Source organism: Kogia breviceps, chromosome 13, assembly GCF_026419965.1.
Source record: "Kogia breviceps isolate mKogBre1 chromosome 13, mKogBre1 haplotype 1, whole genome shotgun sequence".
In the NCBI taxonomy this organism is placed as follows: Eukaryota; Metazoa; Chordata; class Mammalia; order Artiodactyla; family Physeteridae; genus Kogia; species Kogia breviceps.
This window is the reverse complement of record NC_081322.1, coordinates 53,417,017-53,443,199: the sequence shown is the minus strand read 5'-3', so window position 1 is coordinate 53,443,199 and position 26,183 is coordinate 53,417,017. Positions and strand designations below refer to the sequence as shown.

Sequence of the window (26,183 nt, the reverse complement as noted above, 5' to 3'; positions counted from 1 at the left end):
CATGTAATGTTTGAGAAGAATCAAAGTCACACACTCAACTAATTGCTAATCTCTGAGTAAAACCTGTGAGGCAAAGTATATACTATATTAATATTATAATACCTAATTTGACCAGAACTTTCCAAACTGTTTTATTACAATCATTATTGAATTACATTTTTTTACTCTTTTGTAAGATTTACTTACAATTAAAATGTGTGGCTATCTTGCTCAACTAAAACATAAAAAGACCTAAAAAAAGTATACATACCTACATAAGTTATGTTTAAGTTATATAAAATATGCAGAGATATGTAATATATATCTGACTTTTTTTCTCATTTTCTATTTTCTACCTAGATCCAGGAATAAATAAATACAATTAAAGCAAAAAACCACCATGATTTTCTTGGCTTTGTCTCCCTCATTCCTATTTTGGAAAAAATATTGACCGTGATCCAGATAGGTGGCCTGGATTATGAAAAATAAAAAATGTAATTACACCAATAGCTGCTGTATCTCTTGAGATGGTAAACCTCAGGCAAGTCTCCGTTTTCCCATTGTAAAATGAAAATAACACTAGCACGTACCTCATAAGGAGATTAACGATGGTTGAAGTGATATTACTGTAATGTGCTTAGCACAGAGCCTAGTATATACTGAGTTTAATCTTAATAAATTATTGTTTCATGCTGGTGGAATTGTTAAGACACAAATGAGAGCTGGAACTTCCAGGAATGTTGTAAAAAAAAAAAAGTCCACATTCAGTGGAAAGCTGGACTAGATATCTTTTGGGACACTTCCAAGGCTAAGATTTTCAGATTCTTTTAGACTATGCCGGTCACTTTATCATATTTAAAGCAGTAAATTCCATGTAACACTGTTAAGCTAAAAAAAATTGCAGTATTAGAACAGTTCCAAAAGGCTGAGTATTACATTTACTTTGCTTCCAGTCTTTCTAAATTTATTTTTTCTATGTTAGATAAAGAAAGGAGGAATAAATAATTGACAAAATGAATTCCAAGGTGGAAGTCCAAACATTTGCCAAAAGCAAAAGATAAGTTTTTTGCTTTATGCTAAGCTTTTCCAATTTGTTGTCTATAAGGATAAATATTTATGATTTAGAGTTCATTCTATCCCACAAGATAGAATATGATTTTGGAAGTTTCCCTCATAGATACCTTGTGTTCACATGAAGGAAAAATAGGGTGACACAAGCAAGGTATGTTTCCAAACAACAGCAAAAATTCTCACACTCTTAAGTCCTGTTTTTGTTTATCAAAAAGAGACGTGGGGATTCCCTGGTGGCGCAGTGGTTGGGAGTCCGCCTGCCAATGCAGGGGACGCAGGTTCGTGCCCCGGTCCGGGAAGATCCCACGTGCCGCAGAGCGGCTGGGCCCGTGAGCCGTGGCCGCTGAGCCTGCGCGTCCGGAGCCCGTGCTCCGCAACGGGAGAGGCCACAACAGTGAGAGGCCCGCGTACCGCAAAAAAAAAAAAAAAAAAAAAAAAAGAGACGTGAATCATCATGGAAGACAATCCTTCTCACTCCTATTGCCACCTGCTTCCTCCCACACTACTCCAAACACACACACACACACCCCCCACACACATGCACACACCCCACACACATGCGCACACCCCACACACATATCCAAAACCGAGAATTCAGCCCTCAAAATACAAGAGGGCAGATTGTAGAAATGGGTTTATATATAACAATGTAATATTAATATTTTCTGGGAAATAGAGTGAAAGACAAACAGGAGTTGTAAAGCATTGTTTAATGTTTTGGTTCTTTGTGACAGTGATAATAGATAATAATATAATACATTTTAATGGAAGGTAAAACACTGCTTTGTAATGTGAAATTTTTTTTTTGACTCTACATTACATGACCTCAAGTGTACCAAGCTCTTTACAGTGGGAAAATGTTTTTCGACACCATACTTGGCAAATTGCAAAGATGACCTCACATTGCCAAATGGGCTCACAGCTGCTTCCTAATTTACTTTTTCCACGGTTTGTTACTCAATGTTACACATACTATTGTGCCATCCTAGACTAATCTGGCTTCTCAAAAATCTCACCATGGGACTTCCCGGGTGGCACAGTGGTTAAGAATCCGCCTGCCAACGCAGGGGACATGGTTTCAAGTCCTGGTCTGGGAAGATTCCACATGCCGCAGAGCAACTAAGCCCATGCATCACAACTACGGAGCCTGCGCTCTAGAGCCTGCGAGCCACAACTGCTGGGCCCGTGTGCCTATAGCCCGTGCTCCACAACAAGAGAAGCCACCGCAATGAGAAGCTCGTGCAACACAACGAAGAGTAGACCCCGCTCACAGCAACTAGAGAAAGCCCGCGTGCAGCTACGAAGACCCAAAACAGCCAAAAATAAATAAATAAATACATTTACATTAAAAAAAAATCTCACCATGCCTGTGTTTCAATTTTACTGTTCCTCTCCTATTACCTTCCAAAATTGTTGAAGTCAACCATTTGTTTGCAGAAAAGCATAATATAGAAAATATGGTGCTCATAACTAATATGCCTGAAACGTGTTTGTTTTCCAGTTGATACTGGTAGAGCCAACAGTTTCTAAATTCAGTGTGTTCTTCAATACTTATTCAGTAAAGAAGAGAACCATTCCTACTTAAGTTTCCTAGGCAACCATTTGGTGAAAAACCTGCAGTAATATATTTTTTCTCTCCATTTTTCTATTTTTCTAGAACTGCCTAATTTGTTCCCCTTATTTTCCAATATCCACTCCTCCTCACATTTCTCTTTATTCATTATCTTTAGTATTTCTTCTTCTCCTCTTGCTTTTCTCTCTTATTCTCTTTTCTTCCATTAATTAGCTACCTTTCCTTTAGGAAAGAGTTCAAAACAAATACTTGCCTTTAAAGTTGTCCTATTAACTACCATCTGGTAACTGTTTCGTTCCTTTTTAGAAAATCCACACAGGCCTTTCGTGGATTTGGAAATTCTACTCTCTTATGCTACCAGAGCATGGTTGTGTCCCCAGCTTATTAAAATGCAGAAGACTTAGTGACAGAGACAAGAGGGGTTCAGACTCTAATTTCTACATCCGCCTGCTTTCTCTGAAGACTGAGGGCATTTGAAATGAAATTTCTTAACACCAAAAACAAAGACAAAGGGCAAAGAGGAGAGATGGCTTTTGTTAGCAGAGTACTAGCTAAGGTAAGTTAGATATGCAAGAAATACATCACCTGTACCGGGAGGGGATGTGTGAAGGCTGAGCTGGCATCGAACGAACTGAGGTTTCTTGCCGCTTCTAGGTCCTTTTCTCTGATATGGAGATTTTTTTTTGACAGGGTCGGCCAGTTTGAGTTAGTTGCCACCCATTTCCCATTTATTGACTGAGCATAAAGTGTAAAATATTTTTATTTATATTACTTAAGAAGATAAAGGAGATTGATAGTTTCATTATATTGGTTCACTACTCAAAAAACATATATATATTTTTTCCTGTTGCCTATAGCATAAGGTCCAGATGCCTTTCCCAAGTCTCTAGAATGTACTCTGAATCTCATTTCTAACCTTATTTGCCATATCTCCCACCAGTTCTCTGTGTACCTCAGTGCCAACCACACTGGCCCATTTCTCTCCAAATAGGACATGCGCACTTCGCCTCCTCTCAGCCTTTGGTCACATCTGAAACACGCTGTTCATTCGGGGAGGCAGTAGATACTCTACAAGAGAACCCAGAAAGGCAGCCACTGATGGTTTTCCGTCCTCTCTCTTTTGACCATTGTTGCCAAAAGACGTCAAATGTGGTTAAGTCCAGAGACATCTAAGAATAGGGATCAGGTGGGCTGAGGAGGCACAGGGAGATTAGTTAGAAGGGTGTAAGTCTTAAGAAAGGGAGAGGTACGCCAGCCACTTATGGTGGTCGCCAGCCACTCAGAGGGGGTGGCTCCTTATCTAGCGTGATGTGTAATGTATCAGGACATGTGTCGATGTGGAGCTGCCTATATCTTGAAGGAGCAGTGAGGGGAGGGTGAAGTGAAGACAGCTTTGGAAGCCATTCAACTGAATTAAATTAAGTGAAAGTTTTATATGGCATTACTTGCTATAGAAATTCTGATCATTCCTTCACTTATTGCTGATAATTTATATTATCGATCATTTGTTGAGTATGCAGTTGTGAAGACTGCACACACAGTGGCCAGTCTGTCTCTTCTCAGCCAGAAAACTGAAATAAGCAGCACAGAAAAAATTAAAAACAAACAAAACAAAATATGAATTTGTAAGTTAAAATATATATGCCACTACTGCTGACAGTTTTATTCTCTCAAAATACCTCTTAAAATGAGTCCCCAAATCAGAGGCTATCAGAATTAGAATTATTTAAAAGACTTTCCAATAACTTTATTCTACACATAAGAAAGCTAAAGTCCAAGAAATAAAGAACGCTTGTATTTGAAAAAATATATCTGTGAATGGAAAAGAACCTCTTTTTCTATGGGTCTATGCTCTCTGATGGAGCAATTCGCCCCCCCTCACCCTCCTCCTCACACTATCTCCTGGCCAAACACCTAAGCATCCATTGCTGCAGGGAAGAAGGCGTTCACACTGGAAGAATGGGACCATTCATTTAATTACCAGGAGGGAGGATAAACATTAGAGGAGACCCAAGGCCATCTGGGCTGTAGGAGCCTGGTAGGAAGATGGCATTCGTGTAGGAAAGGTTGGAGCTGGGAAGCAAGTGGGCTACACTCAGTGGAGAGGAAGTTAGTGTTTCTTGTTCTCTACATTTAGTGTCATATTTGTTTTAAATCCAAGGAGTGACAAAGAGGCACGAAGAGAAGAAGCTCATCCCCATGATTAAACCAAAGCCACCAAAAAGAGGCAGTGTGGCAGGCTGGGGGCGGGGAGCAGCCTGGAGGGGGGTAATATCGATGGAAGTAAGAGAACCCCAAGGAAAAGGAGAAGGGGGGAGAGGTTCAGAGCTGAATTCTGCACCAGCTAAGTATGCTGACTGACTGGCTTAAAGTCTTGTCTTTGAGCACACCCTCAACCTCAGTCATCATTTTAACCTTTTAACTAATCTGTGCCTGTTTCCTAAACTATCAAACAGGGACAATAATACCTGTATCATGGGGTTGTGAGAATTAAAAGAGTTAATATGGGTAAGACACTTAGAACAGTAACAGTGTCTGGCATATAGTAATCGCTGTAAAGCGTTCTCGTTTGGGGAGATGATATAGGTTATATGTAAAAGCACAGATTCTAGATTCAACCTATTTTGGCTTGAAACTTGGCTTTGCCATTTACTAGTGTCAGAGAGGAAGAAAACCTCCTCTACCCTTCTATGTTCTTCTGGTTGGTCTAAGAATTAAATTGACGTGAGATGTTAACAGGAGAAAATCAAATTAAATTTCATTAAGTACAGAACTCCACGTACATAAGAGGGTCAGAGACAGGAAGGTAAAATGAGGTTTATATGCCATCCTGAGCTAGGGAATGGGGTTGGGGACTGGGGCTTCCAAGGAGAGGAGGGTCATTCACATGACATACGAGGAAGAGCAGATGTTGGATAATAAGATGTTTGCCCTGCCATATAGATGGGGCCACTTAGATAAAATTTATCTCTGGTAATAACTCTTTTTCTCAGAAAAATCCTCAACTTAAATCCTTTTAGGGAGTTAAGGGAGGGGCAGTAATTCCTCTTGAACCCATGGGGTCTCCATGGCCTTTAACTCAAAATAATTTACATGCCAAAGTGGCTTATCTTGGGGAGGCCCCTTCTGAAACCTTAGGCTAGTGTGACCTTGGGCAACAACTCCTCCAGGCCTGTTTTTTCACATGTAGGGCTAAGGTTAGAATTAAACAAACACACATAAAGCACTGGGCACAGTCTTTAATGCATATTAAGTGTTAGCTGTTCCTGCATTATCTGTCCCTCCTCCTCCCTCTTCACCCACAGGTGGCCCATCACTGAATGGGGAACTTTGCGTCCAGTGAAAACACTCCAGGGCTGCATAGCACAGGGAGTTCACCTCTGTGCTTTGTGACCACCTAGAGGGGTGGGATAGGGAGGGTGGGAGGGAGGGTGATGCAAGAGGGAAGAGATATGGGAACATATGTATATGTATAACTGATTCACTTTGTTGTAAAGGAGAAACTAACACACTATTGTAAAACAGTTATACTCAAATAAAGATGTTAAAAAAAAAAAAAAAAACACTCCAGGGATATCAAGAAGCTGTGTTCAGGGTCTCTTACCCCAGCGGGTTCCTTGCCAAGACTATTTGGCCAGCATCTCCTTTGGGCACCCAACTTTCCCACACAACAGACAGGGATTTGTGGGGAAAGTTTCCCCTATTTCCCTTCCTGCAGTTGGAAGACCAGGAATAATCACTAGGATAATCCTCATTTGGTTTTCATGAGACCCACCTTTCTCCTACGTGGAGGGGGAAACTGTTAAGTGATAGAAGATATTTTGAATTAAATAAAAAATATAGCCACACATTCACATACCATTTACTGCTAGGGGCTTTTCAAAGTCTCAAAGTCACAATTGAAAACAGTGCTTTTAACTTGAAAAAATAAATCAAAGGTCAACTTTTAATCTAAGATTGTAGAGAACTGAGAACTGTTTTTTATTTTATTTTAATGAATAAAGCATTTGTGCATAGCTATCTTAAATTTTAAAAAGGAAGAAAGAAATCCAGTCAACCCTGTTATACAGAAAAAAAAGAACTTTTTGTTGCATAAAAGAAAAAGTTGTAGTTTTTGTATTCCTAAGAAGCGCATTTTAAAAATGTATTATAGCACCCTCTTCTGGTATCTAAGAGCATAAGATGTCCTAAACAATCAGCCAGGGATTAGCACACTTTTTATTATAATTTCCGTTCTAAACTGTCTCTTAGAAAAAAATCGTGTTTAAAACACTGTGGGTTTTGTTTGCTGCTGTTGGTTTATTTTATTTTTGCAACAATCCTGAGCAATACAAGTAGCAGAACTGGTAAAACAAAACAAATTGAAAACTTTCGGAAACCTGATTAAATTTTTTTGTTAAATTCGTAAGCGGTGTGATGCTGGCTCCACCTAGTGTCGATTTTGAGTAATTCCTAAAACTGAAAATTAAAAAGGAAAATAATTTCCCTAGAGGCCTACAGTCAATTTAGGTTAAATGTAAGTTAAAATCCTAGAACCAAATCCACATTTCTTGACTGATAGCTCTCTGCTTTTTTCCCTTATTGTTCTACACCAATATTCAAATATCAAAGAAAGGAAAGATTTAAAAAGCAAATCCCTTCCACTAACAGAAATCCAATTTAGGTGAAAATTTTATTATAAAACAAGAATTTTAAATGTCTAATATATCTAAAGCACCATGAGAGCCTTCACAGAGCTGCTGAAGTCAATTCCATACACTCCAAGTTGGGGCAGAAGTTTTTTCCGAGTTTCTAGCTCTGAGAAGAATGGTTCCCAAGCGTTCCAAGCAGCTACAGCTGGGGCTCTAGCCATCCCCAGCCCCACCTAGCACTTTAGGGGCTTCTCTGCCATCCGTACTGGCAAATATTATTCAGCCTCTGAACTGCATCTACATGGAACAAGGGAAGTCATTTCATTCACCTATGTGGCCCTACTTTTAAGATACTTATAGTTAGTTCATGCCAGATGATTTTTGTGTCTCCTACAGAATGTCAGTGTGCCCTTTTCACAGTCATGACCAGCCCCGGCACAAACATGAAATGAATCAAGTGTGAGCATGGTGCCTCTCTTCTTTTCAGTTCAGCGTTATCCCCTTTGCCTCATTTCTGGGTACTTCCTCCCACCCCTACAGAGCCACAGGCTCCTCACCAATTTTCCTTTCCTTCAGGATCTCCCAAGTTAATGGCAAATTAAATGGTAATTGTGCTTGCCCTAAAAAATCTTTTCTGAAGTAAGGTAAAATATGAATTAATGAAGGAGTGACTGAATGAATACATGCCAAACAAATAAATAAAATTGCTCGTGCTAAGATATCAATGTCTTCTGCCTATGTACAACTTTTCAATTTTCTTAGAAATTCTAAGTGGAATTCAGACAAATTTAGTAAGAGTTGTGAATGGGATGGTCTGAGGCAAAGGGGCCATTTAGAGCAGTAGAGGCAGTGCATATCCTGGTTCTGAGAGCCCTATCCCAGACCACTGTTGCCATTTTCTTACTTGAGTGAATTCCCAAAGGCACTCCCTGAATCCATTTTCCTCATCCGTAAAATGAGAAATATTAACAACCATTTTGTATGATTATTATTATGAAGCTTCAAACGGCTCTACAAGGGTGCTTAGTAATCACCAGTCACTCAAAGTATGGCTATAATAATAATTTTTCCTGTTACCGTGTGCTCAATGAGCAATCTGTTCTAGGATTTTAACAGGTAGCAACAATACATTCTCTAGCCCTTTGTTTGAGCCAATGCTTCCATTTTTAAATAGCTGCAGATTTTCGATGTTCTGAGAGTCATCAAGAGTAACTGGAAAAAACTGGAGTGCATTCTGATAAATCAGTCCTAGTTTTAGCTAAGGAGGTACTGCTCATGGAAAGAAAAGAGAGTAAAGGATTAGCAGGAAAATCTACCTTGGTAAACAACATAGAAAGACTCAACAGACCTCCTAGGGCGTTCACCTTGAAGTCTCCACCCCCCTTTATGCTCATGCAATTAATAGTGATAATAACTAATAATACGTTTTGTTATGTATCAGGCACTTTGCTTAGCAATTTACCAGTATTCACTCATTTAATGCTCATAAGAATTCACCATTTTATACAGTGAAGAAGCTGAAACACAGAGAGTAAAATAACCGAAGTCAGGAGCACAAATGGCGGAGCTGTAATTTGAACTTGAGGTGTCAGATTCCACAGATAAGGCAACAGGCTAGCACTCTTCGGTAATTCTTCCTCTTGTTCTCTCTGTTCTTTTTCTCTCTCTCTCTCCACCATCATCTGCCCAAGCTGCCCAAGCCATCTGAGCTGGCAAAACTGAAAGCTAATGCAGTGTTTCCTCTTGCAAAGAGGATGCCTATCCCTGTAGTCACTCACATTCTGAGAAGGTTCAAGGCTTCCCAGTCCAGATCACACACGCACAAAGTCTCTGGGCACATGACACAGAATGGTGTTTGCTCTTTCTCCTCCTATGTATAGAGTCAAGTTTCCATATAGTCCCTTTACAGTTTTATTGCCCCCTTTTATCCTGGTTTCTCTGACAGTATTAAGACTTTATAACTATTGACTAAAGCAAGGGGCTTGTAAAAAGACAATAGCAAAAATGAGCATAAAGACTTTCTTTAATGAGCCCCAACTAGGGGCTTTGTTGAAAGTGGCTACTTGCTATGACAAAATACTATAGGTTCTCTAAAAGAGGTTGATTTTTTTTAAAGTTGGTTGGCAAATTCAATTTTGTCTTTAATGTACTACTGACCTCTCATTCTTCTTTGTCTGGATTCCTTCTCAGCCAAAAAATCCTTTTGTTGGCAAATATTCAACAAGCCTGATACCTTGTGTACTACAAAATATTACATGTATAAAATGAGACATTTATGTGTGTTGTGATGAAAAAGTGATTCAGGATATGCATGATTAAGAATATATGTCATTACTAGCAACGATGAGGAGGGACATGGCTTCATTTCTGGTCTTCTAAATGAGAGATAAATATTTTCCAAGTGAGAGATAAATACTATGACTCAAGATCTGTTACTTTTTTTCTTCTACATTTTCATGGAACACATTACTACTCATTTAAATACTGAATCAAAATTCTGTGTCAGTAACTGTCATAAAACACTAGGGAGGTGACTCATTGTTAAAAGGTAATACTCTTCACCTGTCAGTGGCGCATTAGCATGATTGAATAGGCACTAATGTGGTAATTACCATGAATTGTCCATTTCCATCAAAGTGTCTTCTCCCAGCCCTGAGATTGGGGATGTTTGTGAAATCACAGAGGAAGGCAGAAGATAGCCAAGTTAAGAAATCCAGCTGCCTACCAGCTCCACTACCAGAAAATAATGGCAAAAACATCTAGAATAAAAACAATGATGATGATAGCTAATATTTATTGAATAATTATTATTTGCCAGACATTAAGCCAAGCGTCTTACATATTCTATTGCATTTACTACTTCCACTCACCCTATAAAGTATGTACTATTATTAATACCATTCCAAGAGGGTAAAACTTAGAGACATGATGTAAACTGCCCAAGATCATACAGCTAATGAGTAGCAGAGCTAGAATTCAAACCCAGGTCATCTGAATCCAAAATCCACGTGCTTGACAGTTTCACTCTATTCCAGGGTTTTTCAGCCTCAGCACTGTTGACATTCGTGGCTAGATAGTTCTTCGCTGTGAGGGTCTGCCCTGCAGGACTGAAGGATGCTTAGCAGCAGAGTAGCATCCCTGGCTCTGCCCACTAGATGCCAGTAGCACCTTCTCTCCCTGGCCCTCTCCCTGCTAGTGGCAGCCAGCAATGTCTCCAGATGTTACCAACTGTCCTCTAGAAGGCAAAACTGCTACTCCCCCCAAACTTGAAAACTCTACCCTAACTCCTCTTTATACTGATTATATAATATCATGTCATTAAATAACTTCCAGAAACCTAATTTTAATGGCTCTAAGACATTTTATTGAATGTTAAATGAGTACTACACCCCAAATATTACTTTTGATTATTTTTTTAAAGAAAAATTTATGTTTAAGAACTTATAGCAATATTTTTTGAAATCTACCCCTTTGGTGTATTCTCAGATTTAAAGGTAAACTTTGTCAATGAAATGAGAAGCAGGAGGTGTTTTATATCGCAAAGACTATTAACTTCCCTTGTTAAAATGTGTCACTGTTTTTCACCTGTTATACTATAGGAGAGAAAATGAAGAAGCCTTGTGTCAGTAAGAAGTTTCCTTAATAGTGAAAGAGTTTATTTGATTACTGTATACAGACATGGCCTAAATCAACAATCAAATAAAATATGGTATGCATATATATCTGAAAATAAAAATAAATTAATTAGTCAGATGTTTTTTAAAAATTCAGAATTCTATGATTTTCCCAAAATGTCTAATAAATCAAAATTTACTAAAGCTTTGGTTTTGGTTTCATTCCTTTTAAAATATATACTTAAATAAATATTAAAAGCAAGTATTTTGCTACTTCTACCTACACCATTCACTAAATACTTAAGTGCTTACTATTATGTTAGCTAGTTTAGGAAAGATATAAAAATTAATGTCTGCATTCCTGAGGAATTTATTTTAGAAACAAGTCACATACACAAAAGCCCTAACAATAAGAAAGGACAGTATAAAGCAACTAGTAAAGTGTTTTGTGTAATTCACATTAAAGAAAAATATATGCACACACACACCGAAGTTAAGGAAGATCGCGAGATTCATTTAATAGGCATATTCCATATAAACTACTCATCACAAATTTGCCATTTTAAGAGTCCACATGAAAAATCAATATGCAGAGACTAGAAGCAAAATACATCAAACAAAAACTTCTTAGAGATGTCTGAGTTGTTGGAAAATTTTACTATTTTTCCAAATCTTTTTAAGGTTTGAGAAAAAAATGGTGCATTTTTGGATAAAAACAAACATACTTTTACTGATGCATTTTTTACTATTCTATCATTCTTTCTCACCAAAACCACAATTTCCTACAAATCCCATGAAGTTTTAAATTAATAGTGTTTGGCTGATATTTACCAAGAAATGGTTTACCCATCACCATAAAAATGGAATTAAAAATATATCAGGCTAAGGAAATCCAAAAGAGAACGTTTGATTTTGTTGGGTTTAAGTGACCATGCATTCTTAGCCTCTCTCGGGTGCAATTCAGAAGTAATCTGCCTAATACTAACCTACACTGGACATCACGGTTGCAATCCAAGTTAGTAGCGTCACAACAAAATTAGCTAGTACACACATGTTGCTTAGGGCAGCAATGTTACCACAGTTACTACCAGATCAAACATCTCAGGAAAGCAGAGCCACTAAGTCTTTCAATGTGCAGAAATTCAGCACTTTTGATAGGTAATGAGCCTTCATTTTCCTTCATCTTTGGGCTTTTCCAATTGGTCTTGTGCTGTTTCTTTATCTTTCTTTTTCACATCTAAAAAAACAAATAATTTTCCATCATATAGAGAATATACTGAAATCTACTTTGTATTATATTGGAATAAAACAGTTGGTTTTTCCTTTATGCACCCTAGTCATTTTCTACTTGATTAGGACATACTTTGCCCTAAGTGCAGATGTAGAAACTACACAAAGGAAAGAGATATGGGTCTGTCTCTTAGTTACCTTTCTCTCCTATTCTCCAGAATTATTATGTGCCAGGCGGTCTTCAAAGGTATTAATACAATCTCCATTTATAGATTAGTTTACTGAAGCATAAACAGGTTAAGTGACTCGCCCGAAGTCACTGAACTAGTAAGTGACAGAGCCACAATTTGGATGCCGACTGACTGACCCTGCCCTTCCCCATCTCTCGATGTTGGGTCACCCTCTCTCTAGCTTCCTCACACTCTTTATCTCCTTTGCTCTTAGGACTTAATCACACTTTCTACTTCCAGGAAAAAAAGTCAAACCATCAGATCACACAAGCTCAGCTTTCTGCCACAAAACCTCTCAACTCCCCTAAATGTCTCGACGTTTTTCTTCTGCCCATGTTACAATGGAAGATGGGCTCCTCAGGACTAACTACATAAGTTGTTGGAACCTAGTGCAAAGTGAAAACACAGCACCCCTTATTCAAAAACTATGGACAATTTCAAGGCAGCAACAGTAGAACAAAACCAAAGGCGAGCCTCTTATGAGCCCAAGGCCCTGGACAGCTGCCCACCCAGCACGCCCTTGTGGCTGGCCCTGGTGCTGCTCCTACTGTCCAGGTCTAATTTCTTCATAATCCAGGATCTTATCCATTTCTGCCTCAACAGCACTCTCAAGATCATCTCTAATCCCTGCATTTCATCTGACTTTTGTTCTTTCTCCTGGCTCCTTCATTTCCTCAAGTCACTACCATCTTCAAACTAACAAAGGCCTTCTTTCGACTGCAATTCCTCCACTTACTGGCTTTTCTTCTATCCTTTAAAATATCTTATATCTTTTGCTTGTCATCATTTTAAAACAAAACTATTGTTTCTACTACTTCCGCAAAATGGGTCCTGCCAAAATCATCAATGGCATCTTTGAAAAGAAATCTGATAGACCATTCTGTTCTCCAACTTTCAAGCACTATGTACCAAGCAGTGAAAATAAACAAACAAACAAACATACATTCCAGCTCTCAGGGAACTTTTTGTGAGGAATACGGACAATAACTAAAATAAGTCAAATGAGTGGCATGTGGGAAGTGAGAAGTGCTACAGAGGAAATTAAAGATCAGGAATTGTCAAGAAGTCTTGGGGCCTGGAGGTTGCAATTTTAGATAGGGTTGCCTGGGAATGCCTCACTGAGAAGGGGTCATGTGAGTAAAGACCTGAGGAGGTGAGGGAGTTTACTAGTTGGGTAGCAGGGAGAAGAGCATTCCAAGAAGAGAAAATGTCAAGGTCAAAGGCAGCAACGTGTAGGAAGAAGTGCAATTGGGACTGTGCAGAGAAAGAAAGGATGGAAAATGGGGTCAGAGAGGTACCAAGAGACTAGATCTTTGAAGGAGAAAATGGCAGATTTCTGAACCAATTTTGAAAGTAGAGCTGACAGCATTTGGATGTCTCATAGCCCTCTTAGATGGAGTATGCAGAAAGCAGATATCACTCCTCTAACCCTCAAAATTGCTTTTCTTCCATGCTGGCCCTTCTCAGTATATGGCATCACCATCTACCCTGCTGCTCCAGGAATTATCCTCCATTTCTCTTCTTCATTACTTGTAGTCATCTCCACCACCTCCAATTCATGAGCAAGTCCTATGAATTCTGCCTATAAAATATATCCCAAATCCACCCACCTTTCTCCACCTTCACTGCCTACTCAGAGCCATCGTCTTTCACGGGACTACTGCAGCTGTCCCACAGGTAAAGTCAACAAAGCCCTTTATCTTTCTCTAAGGACAAATTTGACTTGGGGTTAATTTTCTAGCTCTGTTACCCTGGGAACCGGATTCAGGTGGAATATCAGCCTGGTTACTAAGCATATGGTAAAAATGACCCAAATGGTAAAGTACAAATGTACTGAGAGAAACTATATGATAACTGTAAATACCTGGTAGGAAACCATAGCACTGGGATTCTGTAAATGCCATGAAACTTATAACTGAGCATGTCCCTTGCAGAGAAGTTAGGGAGCAGTATCCAAGGACTTGTTACAAAGTATTAGCCCCCATGGGACATGGGGCTTCTAACCTGTTGCCCCCATTGGTGCAGATCTTGTCCCCTTGCACCTGAGTTCCCAGTGAGTGGTGGGGTGGAGGCGCATAGAGACTGGCCCCCAGGACTGCTTATGTGGATCGCTGCCAAGGGCTTCCACAGAAGGAGATGGTGTGATGCAGCCCTTCTGGCCTGCTGTGTTTCTAAACCTGTATACCTCTGAGCAGACCGGCACCAGATGTGGTCTTATGAGTCTGAATGTTTAATTTGGCCCCAAAACATTTCCTAACGGGGATTGCACATCCTAACTCAACTATATCCATTATTTCTCTTCTACAATCCATTCTCCACATAACAAAGTGGATATTCAAACAGGAACATCACCCCCCTGCTGAAAACCCTCACATTTAGAAAAATATCCTCTTTGTTCATCCAGGTTTCTGAAGCCCTAAGAGATCTAGTCCTTGCCTACTCTCCAGTGTCACCTCTACCACTCTCCCTCTTACCCACTGCCTCCGAGCTGTGGTGGCCAGATTTTATGCTTCTTGACACGTCCACCCTGTTCCACGCTAAGAGCTTTTTGCAAGCTGCTCCTTCTGCAAAGAATGCTCTTCCCTCTGATTTTCCTGTGCCTGGACCATTCAGTTGTTGTTCAAAACACACTGTGGCCTTTCAGATTTCAGTTAGGACATCCGGAATTCCTCAGTCTAAAGTAGCCACCCAATAACTCTCTAACGCAGCATCCTGTTTTAATTCTCTGATAGAACATATCACTGTTGACTGACATGTTTATTTGTTTACACTCTAACTCTCCCATTGGAATATAAGATGCATAACAGAGTTTATATCTGTCTTATTCACTACTATATGGCCTGTTTTTAGAATGGTGCCTAGCACTTGGCATTAAGTTGATTGGTGGATCAAATGAATAGTTAGTGATGGTGGGAGGTAAGAAAGGCCCTTAGGGCAGCCCTAAGCTGCCCCCCTCTGTCACCTCTTGCTGATATGTTACAGGGCATCATTGTCCTCCTTACCATGGTTATCAACTTGTAAGGGATAGATTAAGATGGATTATAAACTAGGAAGATTTCAGGCAGGTGAATGTCACACAGGGTGTGGGATGTCTGAGATCCTAGATTTCTTCCCACTTAAGAATATCAAAAAACAAAAACGAAAGAGGATTGATCTGAGGGAAACTTGCAGAACTGTCCCAGAATTTCTATTTTTAAATGACTAACACATTGAAATCATAATGTCTGAGACAGGCCCTAGATTTTTGCTACTATTAGCAGTTGAAAACTATTCATTTTAAATCCTTAACGTCTGTAATTAGCTAATAAAAAAAGAAGATAGACCTTAAAGCTATATATGTATAGCTTTGTTAGTGAAACATTGTCTATGCCATTTACTTATATAAACTTACTTCCTTTTGTGTATTCTTGAACATCCGGTGTTACTATGTTGATTCACTTTTTAACATTTTGAGTTCCTTAGTTAATACCTTCAACTTTATTGCGAAATGATTTAAAGGAAAATAGAAAAATAGAAACAATACTCTTTCAGATAATGGTCTCTTCAGTGAACAAAATAAAATGAAGACACTACTAGCTTTCTTACAGTGTATTTGTTCTCTTTTGTTTAACTAAATAATGTCAATAAGCATTAAGGTTTTGTGTGTGTGTTTAGGGGCTATCAACTTTAATTAGGCCTGTTACATGAACAAGTAACTTATCTTCTCTACCTTGCTAGTTGAGGATGGCTCTTCGACAGCAATATCCTGCCCTGATAATCAGATTACATTTTTTAACTTAAAAGGCCAAAAACATTACACATATTTTTATTCCTCTTCTTTCATTTCCTCCATCTTTTCTTTTATCTTATGATAGTTTACGTGTACATGTATACTTTTTTACTATTACTTTAGTACCCTTTATGATACATACAATGATTTTTAGAAAAAGGTGAGGTAACCGTGGGACTCCAAGGTCTGGCCACTGTCCCTGGCCTAACAACGATATAAGTATTTCATAAAGATCATACCAGGAACATTTGTAATTTTACCAGGTAGAAAGTCACCTTCTGAGGCAAAGAACTAAGAGAGCTCTTCTAGGGCTCACATGAATAGGGTAGAGGTGCAGAAGCTTCCAGCTCTCTCTTGCCTCATTGCCACCAGTAATAAATTTCTACACACACACTGGAGTCCACTTTGAAGTCTAAAGTGGGGTACAAGGCACAGGTATGTTGGTAATGACTTGGTACTAAAACTCTCTTTAAGCTATTTGAATGTTTTTAAGTGAAGGGACTCTTAACACTTTACTGTAAGTGTTATTATATTTATCTTCACAAGACTAAACGCTGGAAGCTTTATGAACTGTATGTAAGCAACAGGGTAAAAGACCCAAGATTTTCCTTCATTGGTTTGATAGCTCTCGTTTTTTCTGAATTCAACTTTTTCTACTGATTAAAGAATGATCAACTTTTAAAGTTCCTGTCTCTAGTTGATAATAAACCTATTCTTAGCTATGAGAAATAGAAGAGCTTGTAGAATACTACAATGAAGCAGAAGCTTCCAAAGTGATTTGCCAATGGATGGCAGAAGAAAAATTACTTTATTTCTGAGAGCTTCTCAAGAAATTTTGTAAGCCGTTTAAAGGAATGGATTATATTTGTTCACCTTTGTATTCCCAATCATTAGCACTGTGCATAACTATACACATCCAACGAATAAATAAATGTCCAGTTTCCACATTTAATCTAGGAGATAATAAGAGGAAAAGTCCACTTTTAGAAAGGCTGAAAAAAATTTACTTAGCTTTAAACAAAAGCTGAGAAGCTTTAGTAAACAAGCTGAACTAGTTAAAAGGGAGACTGTTCCAGAGGGAAGGATGAAGAAGAGAGAAATGCTGCTGATTTTAAGAGGATTTTGAGTGTTACCTTCCTTCACGGAGAGGACCTCCGGTTTGAGGGGCAACTCCGAGGTTCCACCCGTGGCAGCTGAACCCTGGATGTCTGGTAGAGCATTCCGGCGGCCTGTCCTTGCTGATGATGCAAAATTGTTGACCACAGGCTCCACATCCGTCATTTTTGATGAATCTGTCCTCATAACAACATCTACAAATAGAATGTACACATGAAGAAGAGGATGAGCTTAGTCCAAGGTCCATGTTCACACTGGTGGGGGTTAAAAGGCATGGCTACATCAACAACATGGAAGCCCTGAATACCTAATCATTGATCGTACCCTGCATCTATGTCTATGCTAAAGTCCTGGAGCTTCTATTTGCACTTTTGTACACTTGCTGAATAAAGCAGGAAGGCCTCAGTGTGAGCCAGATTGCTATAAATAACCTCAGAGCTGAAGGAGCCACTTGGATGCTTCAGGGTGCAGTAATCTGTTGCCTTTTATTCTGCTTTTCTATGGATGGATCAGCCAAATGAGGGCTTGGAAGGAAATGCAAACTGACTTGCTTGGCCACTCCTGTGGAGACTCTGCCTGCCAGTATTTGCTTGTAGTGCTTGCTTAGGCTGAAACTATAATTTGTAAGGACCAAACAAAACACACTTTTTTCTTACTCTTTAGAAATAAGAAATTCAACTTTATGTCAAAGGCTTTTTACCCCAGTGGCAGCTGTGTATTTCTATCTGCTCTAGTCTCAGACCTAATTTTCAATAGACTCATGTCTGTGTTTGGGAGAGCAGAACCTGTGTTACCTTTTCTTGCCTTCAAGTGGACATGGTAGTAACTAGTGCTTTTCTAAGCAACCTTTATCCTCCTAGCAATTGTCTCTCTCTATGCAAGAATTCTCAAGAGACCATTCACTATACAGCGAGGGAGGTAGCAGACATTGATTATTCTAAAACTAGCCCTCTCTTTCATATGATGTTTTCTAATGAATCTTTCCTAAGAAGTCAACACTGAAGAGTATCTCAAAAGCAGCAGCAAACTTTTTTTTTTTTTCTTTGAGAACCCATTAAATGCTAGGCTCTCAGCTGGGCCTTGAGAGTAAAGAGGAATGATTTACTCTCCTTTTTTAGGGGACTTGTACTCTCCAAGGGGAGAAAAAAAAGGTTTACATACAAGGATAGATAACATCATAACACAGAATGTGCTGAGTATCAACCAAGAGATGGAGATACTCATTTGTGGTACTTGAGGGCCGAAATATATGAACCTTGGCCTACACGAAGCAAACCAAACTTTTCACCTCAGTTAGAAGGGAGCCCTTTCCAATCAGTTAACTGCAATTCAAGAAATGCTAAAAATGAAGTGAAACGTTCACAAAATATGGTGCATTTGATATTAGAAACACAATTTCTTTGGTCCATAGCAACCAAGAAATGCACATCAAGCTTAGTGTGGGCCTCAGGAGTCCAGGAGTGGAGTCTAGGCTAACTTCCCCAGATGGTCTCATCTTTCCAGGAATCATGGACAATTTGAGAACAATGCTAGATTTTCAGACATAATTTTGGACTTCTAACTGTTGAGTATTTGCCAGTTGTCTGGTATTGACAACATAAAGTAAAGAGCACTGGACTATTAGTCAAAAGAAGACTCCATTACAGGCTTGCAAGGTGATATTGGTTAATTTCTCCGAGTCACAGTTCCTCCCCTATATAATGGATATAAACATTAGCCTGACCGATTCACAGAATTCTAGTGAAGAACAAATGAGATAAATAACATGGAACCTCTTTGTAGCTCTAAAACCATATGTTTGATTACCAGCATCACTGTTCATTTCTCACTAAGTTTTATTTACACCACCACCTCCTGTGTATCCCCCTTAGTCCCAACAAGGAACATTGTGCCATTGAAAAACCTCTTGAGTTTTTCAAAAGGGAAACCAGAATTTATTCAATACTACATGAACACTTTCATATCTATTATCTCAGATAAACCTCCCAATAATCCTTGTGAGGTAGTGAGAAATAACCCTCACTACATGGATGTGGTACCTGGGGCTCAGAAAGGTTAAGTGACTTATTTTAAGTTGAACAACTGCTACCCTAGCACACAAGGATGCAAATGCAGTTTCAGTTCACTCTGAAAGAAAAATGACATGGATCGCCACAGACCTATCTTTCTAAACCCCGGTGACACATACAGACACAGCCAAAAACAACAGCTACTTCAGGTTCTGCCCTTTGTTACTGTTTACATAGAAAAAATTATATACAGTTGACCCTTGAATGGCATCAGTTTAAACTGCACAAGCCCACTTATATGTGGATTTTTTTCAATTAGCATGTACTACAGTGCTACACAATCCACCGTTGGTTGAATCCAGATATGGGGAACTGCAGATGTGGAGGTTGGATTGTAAAGCTATACACAGGTTTCTGGCTGTATGGAAGTCGGTGCACCAACCTCCATGTTGTTTAAGGGTCAACTGTATATATATGTGTGTGTGAAAAAGATGGAGATTCCTTGTCTTTTCATAGGTATTCCTCCCTGGCTTGAATGTTTGGTTATCTGTGAGCCCTCTGCACTACTCCCCGTGACACACAAATTTCAATTAGAGATCGCTTCTCTACAGCTCATGAGGAGTATTTGACACCAGTTTGGAAACAGAGACCATTTGCAGGCCCCCATTCTGTCCCCAGCCAATTAACATCACATCCAAAGCCATGGCCATGATGAAGTGAAGCATCTTCCTGTGTAATTGCAAAGAAGTTAACTATGCTAAGCTTGGAGGAGAAGCTCCACGAATACCTTCATTATTACTGTCCTAACAGTCCAAAATCGTAAAACTGAAGATAACAATAGATATAAGACTATTAAGATACACTCTTTAAAATACTTAAATGCTATCTATTTTATGTTTAGCAAAATGGGATATGTCAAAGGAGTACTGAGTTAGAATTTGCATACTGACAGAAAACTTCCAAAAGGTGGCCTGTAGAGTGGGCCATCAACATGGAAGAAGACATTCTGGGCTCCAAGTTTTTTCTTTGCTATTGGCTCCTATCTTGAAAGTTTTTGCTTTTGCCTTTATACTATTATTTCTGGCATAGGCTTTCTAATTGAGTCCTTTTTTGTTGATTGGTGTTAGAAAACAAGACCATCACAGGCCATCTAAAAGTTTGTCAACATTATACTCATTAATTACCATTTTAAAATCAAAACAAAACTGGATATGCAGGGAGGTCAAGCAACAGGTTACTTTACTCCAGAGCTTTCCTTGGTCCTTTTCCAAACTCTTATTAGGCACCATCTTCCCTTCAGAGCCTGTCACTGATGCTGAGTGACCAGGATGTCAGGCTCCACGACAAGATGGATAGTTTGCCCAGCCCAGACCCACAGGGCTGTAGGGACAGGGAGCTTTCTGTAGTGAAGTCATTTGATCTTCCCGAAAGAATGTGCCGGTGACTTAGAGATCACTGGGAAGAGAGTTTGAATGCATAGGGTGATTCTTAACTGGGCTCTTTTAATCCCCTGGTAAGAAAGTTTATTGCAGCACTAGAGATAATCTGGAAGTCCATCAGGAAAGGAATGATTGAATAGACCATATACATTATATTATGAAATTTTATATGGCTCTTAAAAAGAATGTGTTAGATCCAGTCAGATCTTACTTACTGAGGTATGTTCTTGACACACTGTGAAATAAAGCAAGTTTAAAAAGAAATATTTACAGCATGAGGGGAAAGGAGAAAAAGTAATGAATATAATGTAATCTCAATTTCGTAAAAAGAATAAAAATTCTAGTTGGGACTTTAAGAGAGAACAAGGAGAATACTAACCACTGTTGGTAGCTCCTTACATATTTTAACTTGTAATAATGTGTTAATATATAAAGGACTTGAAATACATTCACCTGGCAAAATTATGAATACACAGGTATTCGAACACCGAATGTCTCTAAAGTAACATTTTGATAATTTTACCCAAAATAGTATATCTTCAAGTGAAAGTCTCTCACTACCCCAACTTGCCATCCTACTTGTCTATTGTTATTATCCTATCCTGATTGCGTATGCAGTCAATATATATATACACATATTATATATATATATATATACATACATACATATAAAGTAGAGAGAATTGCTCTCTTCAATGCTTTGTGACATTAAAAAATATATATAACCCATAGAAAGATGAGGAAACACTACGAAGAGAAGCAAAAGAGAGATTAACTTCCATGTTCTTTCAATTTTCTGGGCTTAAAGCTAACTGTGTCTATGTTTGCTAACCAAGGCAGCTGACTCACTAGCAACTCTTCCTCTTTTTCTTCTACAGAATTAGCAGTGGAATTTGTATGAGTTCTGCTTTGTCAACTGTGGCTGGTTACAGGAGCTGAAGCCATTTGGACATTGGGAGATTTCACAGAAGTCCCTGCACGGCCCATAGCAAGATAATGTGATTTACAAATGCCTGGGACACACTTTCTTCTCTACTGAAAATACACAATTTTCAGGATGCCTTAACAAAATACCATTACACAGCCACATACACACACATGCCAGGATCTTTGCAGTCTCCAAAATATGAAAATGCAACACCAGCATAGCTGAAGAAGACAAAGACATTCAAGCTAAATGGAGCACTGGAGGAATATATATATTTATATATAAAGAAAGCACTAGTCAGCTTCCAGTGGGCTAAAAATTGCCTGCTAGGAATATGTTAGTATGTTATAAACATAATTATAAACAAATAGAAATTTTTGCAACCTCTTTCCCTTTCAACTGACACGGTCCATCTTCTTAGCTCACACTCACTCTTTTCTCAAACTTCATTACTGAAGCCCAGACCACAAGGAGGCAGATACCTTTTTTTCGAATCTCTGCATCCATGTCAGTCACGTCATCTTCCTCAGTGAAACCACTACTCATTCTGCACGTAGGACTTGGAATAAACTCTTTACCTTTTAAATCAGTTCTCTGGAAGTATGAGTCAGGCTATCTGAGAAAACACTTAAGCAAACAAAGGAGGAACATGTATTTTGTAAAGTCAGTTCTTTTCTGGCCAAAAGACAGAAAGAGAGGGAGGGAGACACACACTGGTCTCAGTTGATAACCAAATATATCATCTGTCTCTCCCCAGCTTCCAAAATCTTAATACCTTATGCTAGATTTCTCTGGTTTGATTTTCTGTTTCAGAATATACAAACCTCTTCCAAACAAGGTAGAAGAACTATAACAGTTGCTTCTTCATGTGGACCAATGAACACAGATAATTATTTATTCATCCAGTCAACATTTATCAAGCTCCTACTAAATTATTATGTGCCAGGCCCTGTGCTAGGCTCACAAGCTACAGAGAGGAACCCATAGGCTGGTGAAATCAAACACATTCTGGTCCTTCCAGTTACCTTTCTTGATCTTAAATCTTATGCTTTGGAAATAAAGTAAAAGTATCCACCTCTAAAATGTGAATCCTTTAATGTAGCTCCTATTTAACTCAGTATCAAGACAACTTTAGGCTAAACAGAGCTTACATGGAATGTATACATGTATAAAAATTGTTTTTTTTAACTTAGAGACCTTTCTCTTTTTAAAAATTCCTCCAAATTTCTGTGCCTCAAGTACAAGCCAAAGGGAATCCTAACTTTTGCCTGTTGACACACGTTTTTTTTTTTTCCGTGCTTAGGTTCTTGCTTGCTAATATTACAGATTCTTCCAACACATATTGATATGTACATGGAAGCTATTTTTATCACAGAGAATTTTTGACAGCTTAAACCTATAAAATTCAAAATGCAAAGTCAAACTCGTTTTCCCATAATCTTCTAAGTAAAGAAGTAAACAAATCTGAGTACCTTTCCCACACAATGACACTTGCTATACTAAGACAAGGCCACTTAGAATAATAATATAGGTTGATGTGGCTATAGATGAAAAAGATTAACTGCAGCAAACCATGCAACCCCCTTGAGCGTGGGAGTCACAGTCACTATGAGATTTGCCACAATCAGTAAGGACTCCCCCGCCCCGCCTGAAGACCTGGGACGGTGGCATGGCAGGCAGCTCCTCCACACGCACAGAGGAGGAGTGGTTAACTCCACAAGACAGAAGGGGGCCAGACTTCATGGGAAAACAGCCTCTGAGTAGGGTCCCAGAGAAGGAGTAAGCAAGTGCCAGTGAGAGGCTGCTCTCAGGTCATCCACTTCTTATCTTGGGCCCTTTCCAACCACTCTTGGACACAAAGTGTTCCTATATTTCGAAAGGGGCACAAAGACTCTTCAAGCTCACAGAAGCCCAAGTTTTGCACTGGTGGGAAAATCATACAATTTTGAGGTTCATGTGGTCTGTCTGTACCCTTCCTGTCTCACTGTGAACATAGAACCCTGAGAAGTTGGTTCCCCTTTTAACGAGACAGTGGTTTTTAAATGTCAAGTGACTTTTGATGACATCAGTAGGAAGGGGAGAAGGGGAAGTTAACTCTGACCAATGTGGTCACAGTAGAGATGGCTTTGTATCCCTCTGCCTGGTACATGGACTGGGACATAGTTGTCTAATAAATTCAATAAAAGTTTAATTAATAGCTGATACCTATAAATTATGAGGAGGCAAACATAGCCTGGGAAGGTGCTTTTAATTATTAATATTCTTAATAAAAGCTGAAAGTTCAATTATTAAATATTAAAATGAAATTTGTTACATTAACATTAAAATAGCTTTGGAGGCAGGCTGTGGACTTTGGCAAATACAATGCCTTCCAGGTGTAAGTAACACTGACAGTCATATGCAGAACAGTAGTTAAAGCACAAACTCTTATAGAACCACCCTCATCTAGGGCATCTGGATAGTTATACTCTCCAGACACCAGTCCTCTCTGGAAAAGATCCATATACATTAACTGTCAACAGCCTTGCATGCAGGACCACTCAACCCTGTCTGAAACATCTGCAAGACATTTGTCTACACCAAAAGGTCCTTGATATTTATTCATACTTGGTCCTTTCCAAAATATCCACGGAAACATTATTTGGTCTTGATACTTGGTCATGTCCAAAACCATTTGGCATGGACCAAATATGCTCATGGATGATTTGTATAGGACTAAATTTCAAGGATATTTAGACATGGGCCAAATGTCTCATGGAGCTTTGGACAGGACCAAATGTCTGCTGTGAATAGACTTGCCAACCTGAAGTCAGTTACATATAATTCATCAGGTTTCCCTTGTACAAATATGCAATCCTCTAATACTTTAAAAGACCAGATCCTATCGTCTTAATTCTCCTTTACCATTTTCATGCTCAACAAGTGGAAAAATAAAGCCCTTTTATCCTCTGGGCTTATTTTCTTTGCCTACAATTACTATCGACAGTGACCCACTGATGACAAAAAATAGTCCCATAATTACTCTTCCGATTTAAAGGTAATTTAAAGCAATATCTTAAGCATGGACAATTTCAATTACATGCTTTTCTTTCAGAAAACTTCATAGTATATATGCTTATCTGTCTTCAAAAGGAAAAATGCAGTGTGATACAAAACAACAGAACTCTTTTTATTAACATACAAAAATTTATACATGTGAATGTGTACCAGATCCTTCAAAGGAACTTTAGGAAGCTACATATTTATGCCACCTCTCAAAATATTTTTGTGACTTCATAAGTGCAGCTCATTTTATATTCATATATAATATAATGATAAAATATTATTTTTAAAATGCAACATTATATTTACAGTTTTTAATTATAGTTCTTAATTACCAACTGTGTGTTCCATTTGTTCGCCCATCTCTTTCATTGCACTTGAGGTTCTTTTCAAAGCCTCCTTAAGTAACTTAGATTTGCATATATTCAGAAGAAAACTGAATATTCAGTTTTCTGAAGATTTCAAAGCAGTTTTGAGCAGTGACAGCATTACTGAACTACATTAGTACACCCTTGGGATGAGTTTCTTTAAATTAGTCCTTATGTTAAGCAGTCCATATGGAGCAATGAAAAGTTTGCCCACCTAAAAGTGAACATCCCTGATGTCGAATCCTGCATTGCCTTCTAATAGACTTTCGACTTCCAGCAAGGCTTCTCAGTTGTTTCCACATTTATCAGAAGTAGGATTAATATTACCTATTCTACTACCTTAGGACCGAACTAATGAATATGAATGTACTTGGTTAACAACTACACAAATGAAATTTGTTTAGAAATCAGTCATATTAATTTATAGGCACTATAATAGATTATCATTATGAACATCAATTAGCCTGTTAAACTATGGTGTCGATGTGGCTCTGGAGACAGCCTCTGATGATGTGAGTTACAAAGACAAAAAAAGATTAACACTGAGACCTCGCCAGAAACTTGGTGTTTAAAAACAGAAAGAACATTTAAAAAAAAATTATTTACAACCTCCCTTCCACCTCCCCATTGACCAACCCAGCCCCACAGACACACACACACCCCTCAGAGTTGGCTACTTTTCTGCAACAGCTGTACCAGATAAGCCACCTGTCACAGAAAGCCATATCTCCCTTACACTGTTCATTAGAGTTTCTCCCAGAAGGTGAACTCCCCATATACTTTTAACACAAACCCTGTTTAAGTGTTTCCTTAATAGGTAATATGGGATTGAAATTCTCAATTTCTTCGTGATGCTTGAAAAAGAATTCTTCATCTGAGTAACAACATAATGACATAATATGGTAAGGAAAGAAGGGTCACAAAAGATCATGTGAGAGACCTCTGCTTTCTCAGTGAGGCTTGTCCTGACCACCCCATTTAATGGTGTTCCTCCCCATAGCTCCTGAACTTCCTTGCCTCTCTCTCCTTTCCCTGAGATCTTAGTAGCTTCCAACACATACTATAATTATAACTTACTAGGATTGTACGTGTTGTTTACTGTCTCTCTCCACTGGGATGTAAGCTCTACAAAGGCTTTCTGTAGACTTTTCACTGATCTATACACTAAAGCTATGCCTGGCACT

At 38.7% G+C, this 26,183-nt stretch overlaps 1 protein-coding gene across 4 annotated transcripts in view; it reads right to left on the bottom strand.

Moving 5' to 3' along the window:
• The window catches only part of PKIB (cAMP-dependent protein kinase inhibitor beta), a 119,374-nt gene that overhangs the window by 12,553 nt on the left and 80,638 nt on the right, over positions 1-26,183 (bottom strand). For 2 of the 4 annotated variants that reach the window (XM_067010694.1, XM_067010695.1), the window contains one exon: positions 17,231-17,407. In XM_067010694.1, coding sequence (XP_066866795.1) covers positions 17,231-17,399 — 169 coding nt within the window. In that variant the 5' untranslated portion in view covers positions 17,400-17,407. Of the gene's footprint in view, positions 1-10,891; positions 12,106-17,230; positions 17,408-22,071; positions 22,188-26,183 lie in introns of those variants that run through there. The other 2 variants (XM_067010693.1, XM_067010692.1) reach the window with 2 other exon arrangements.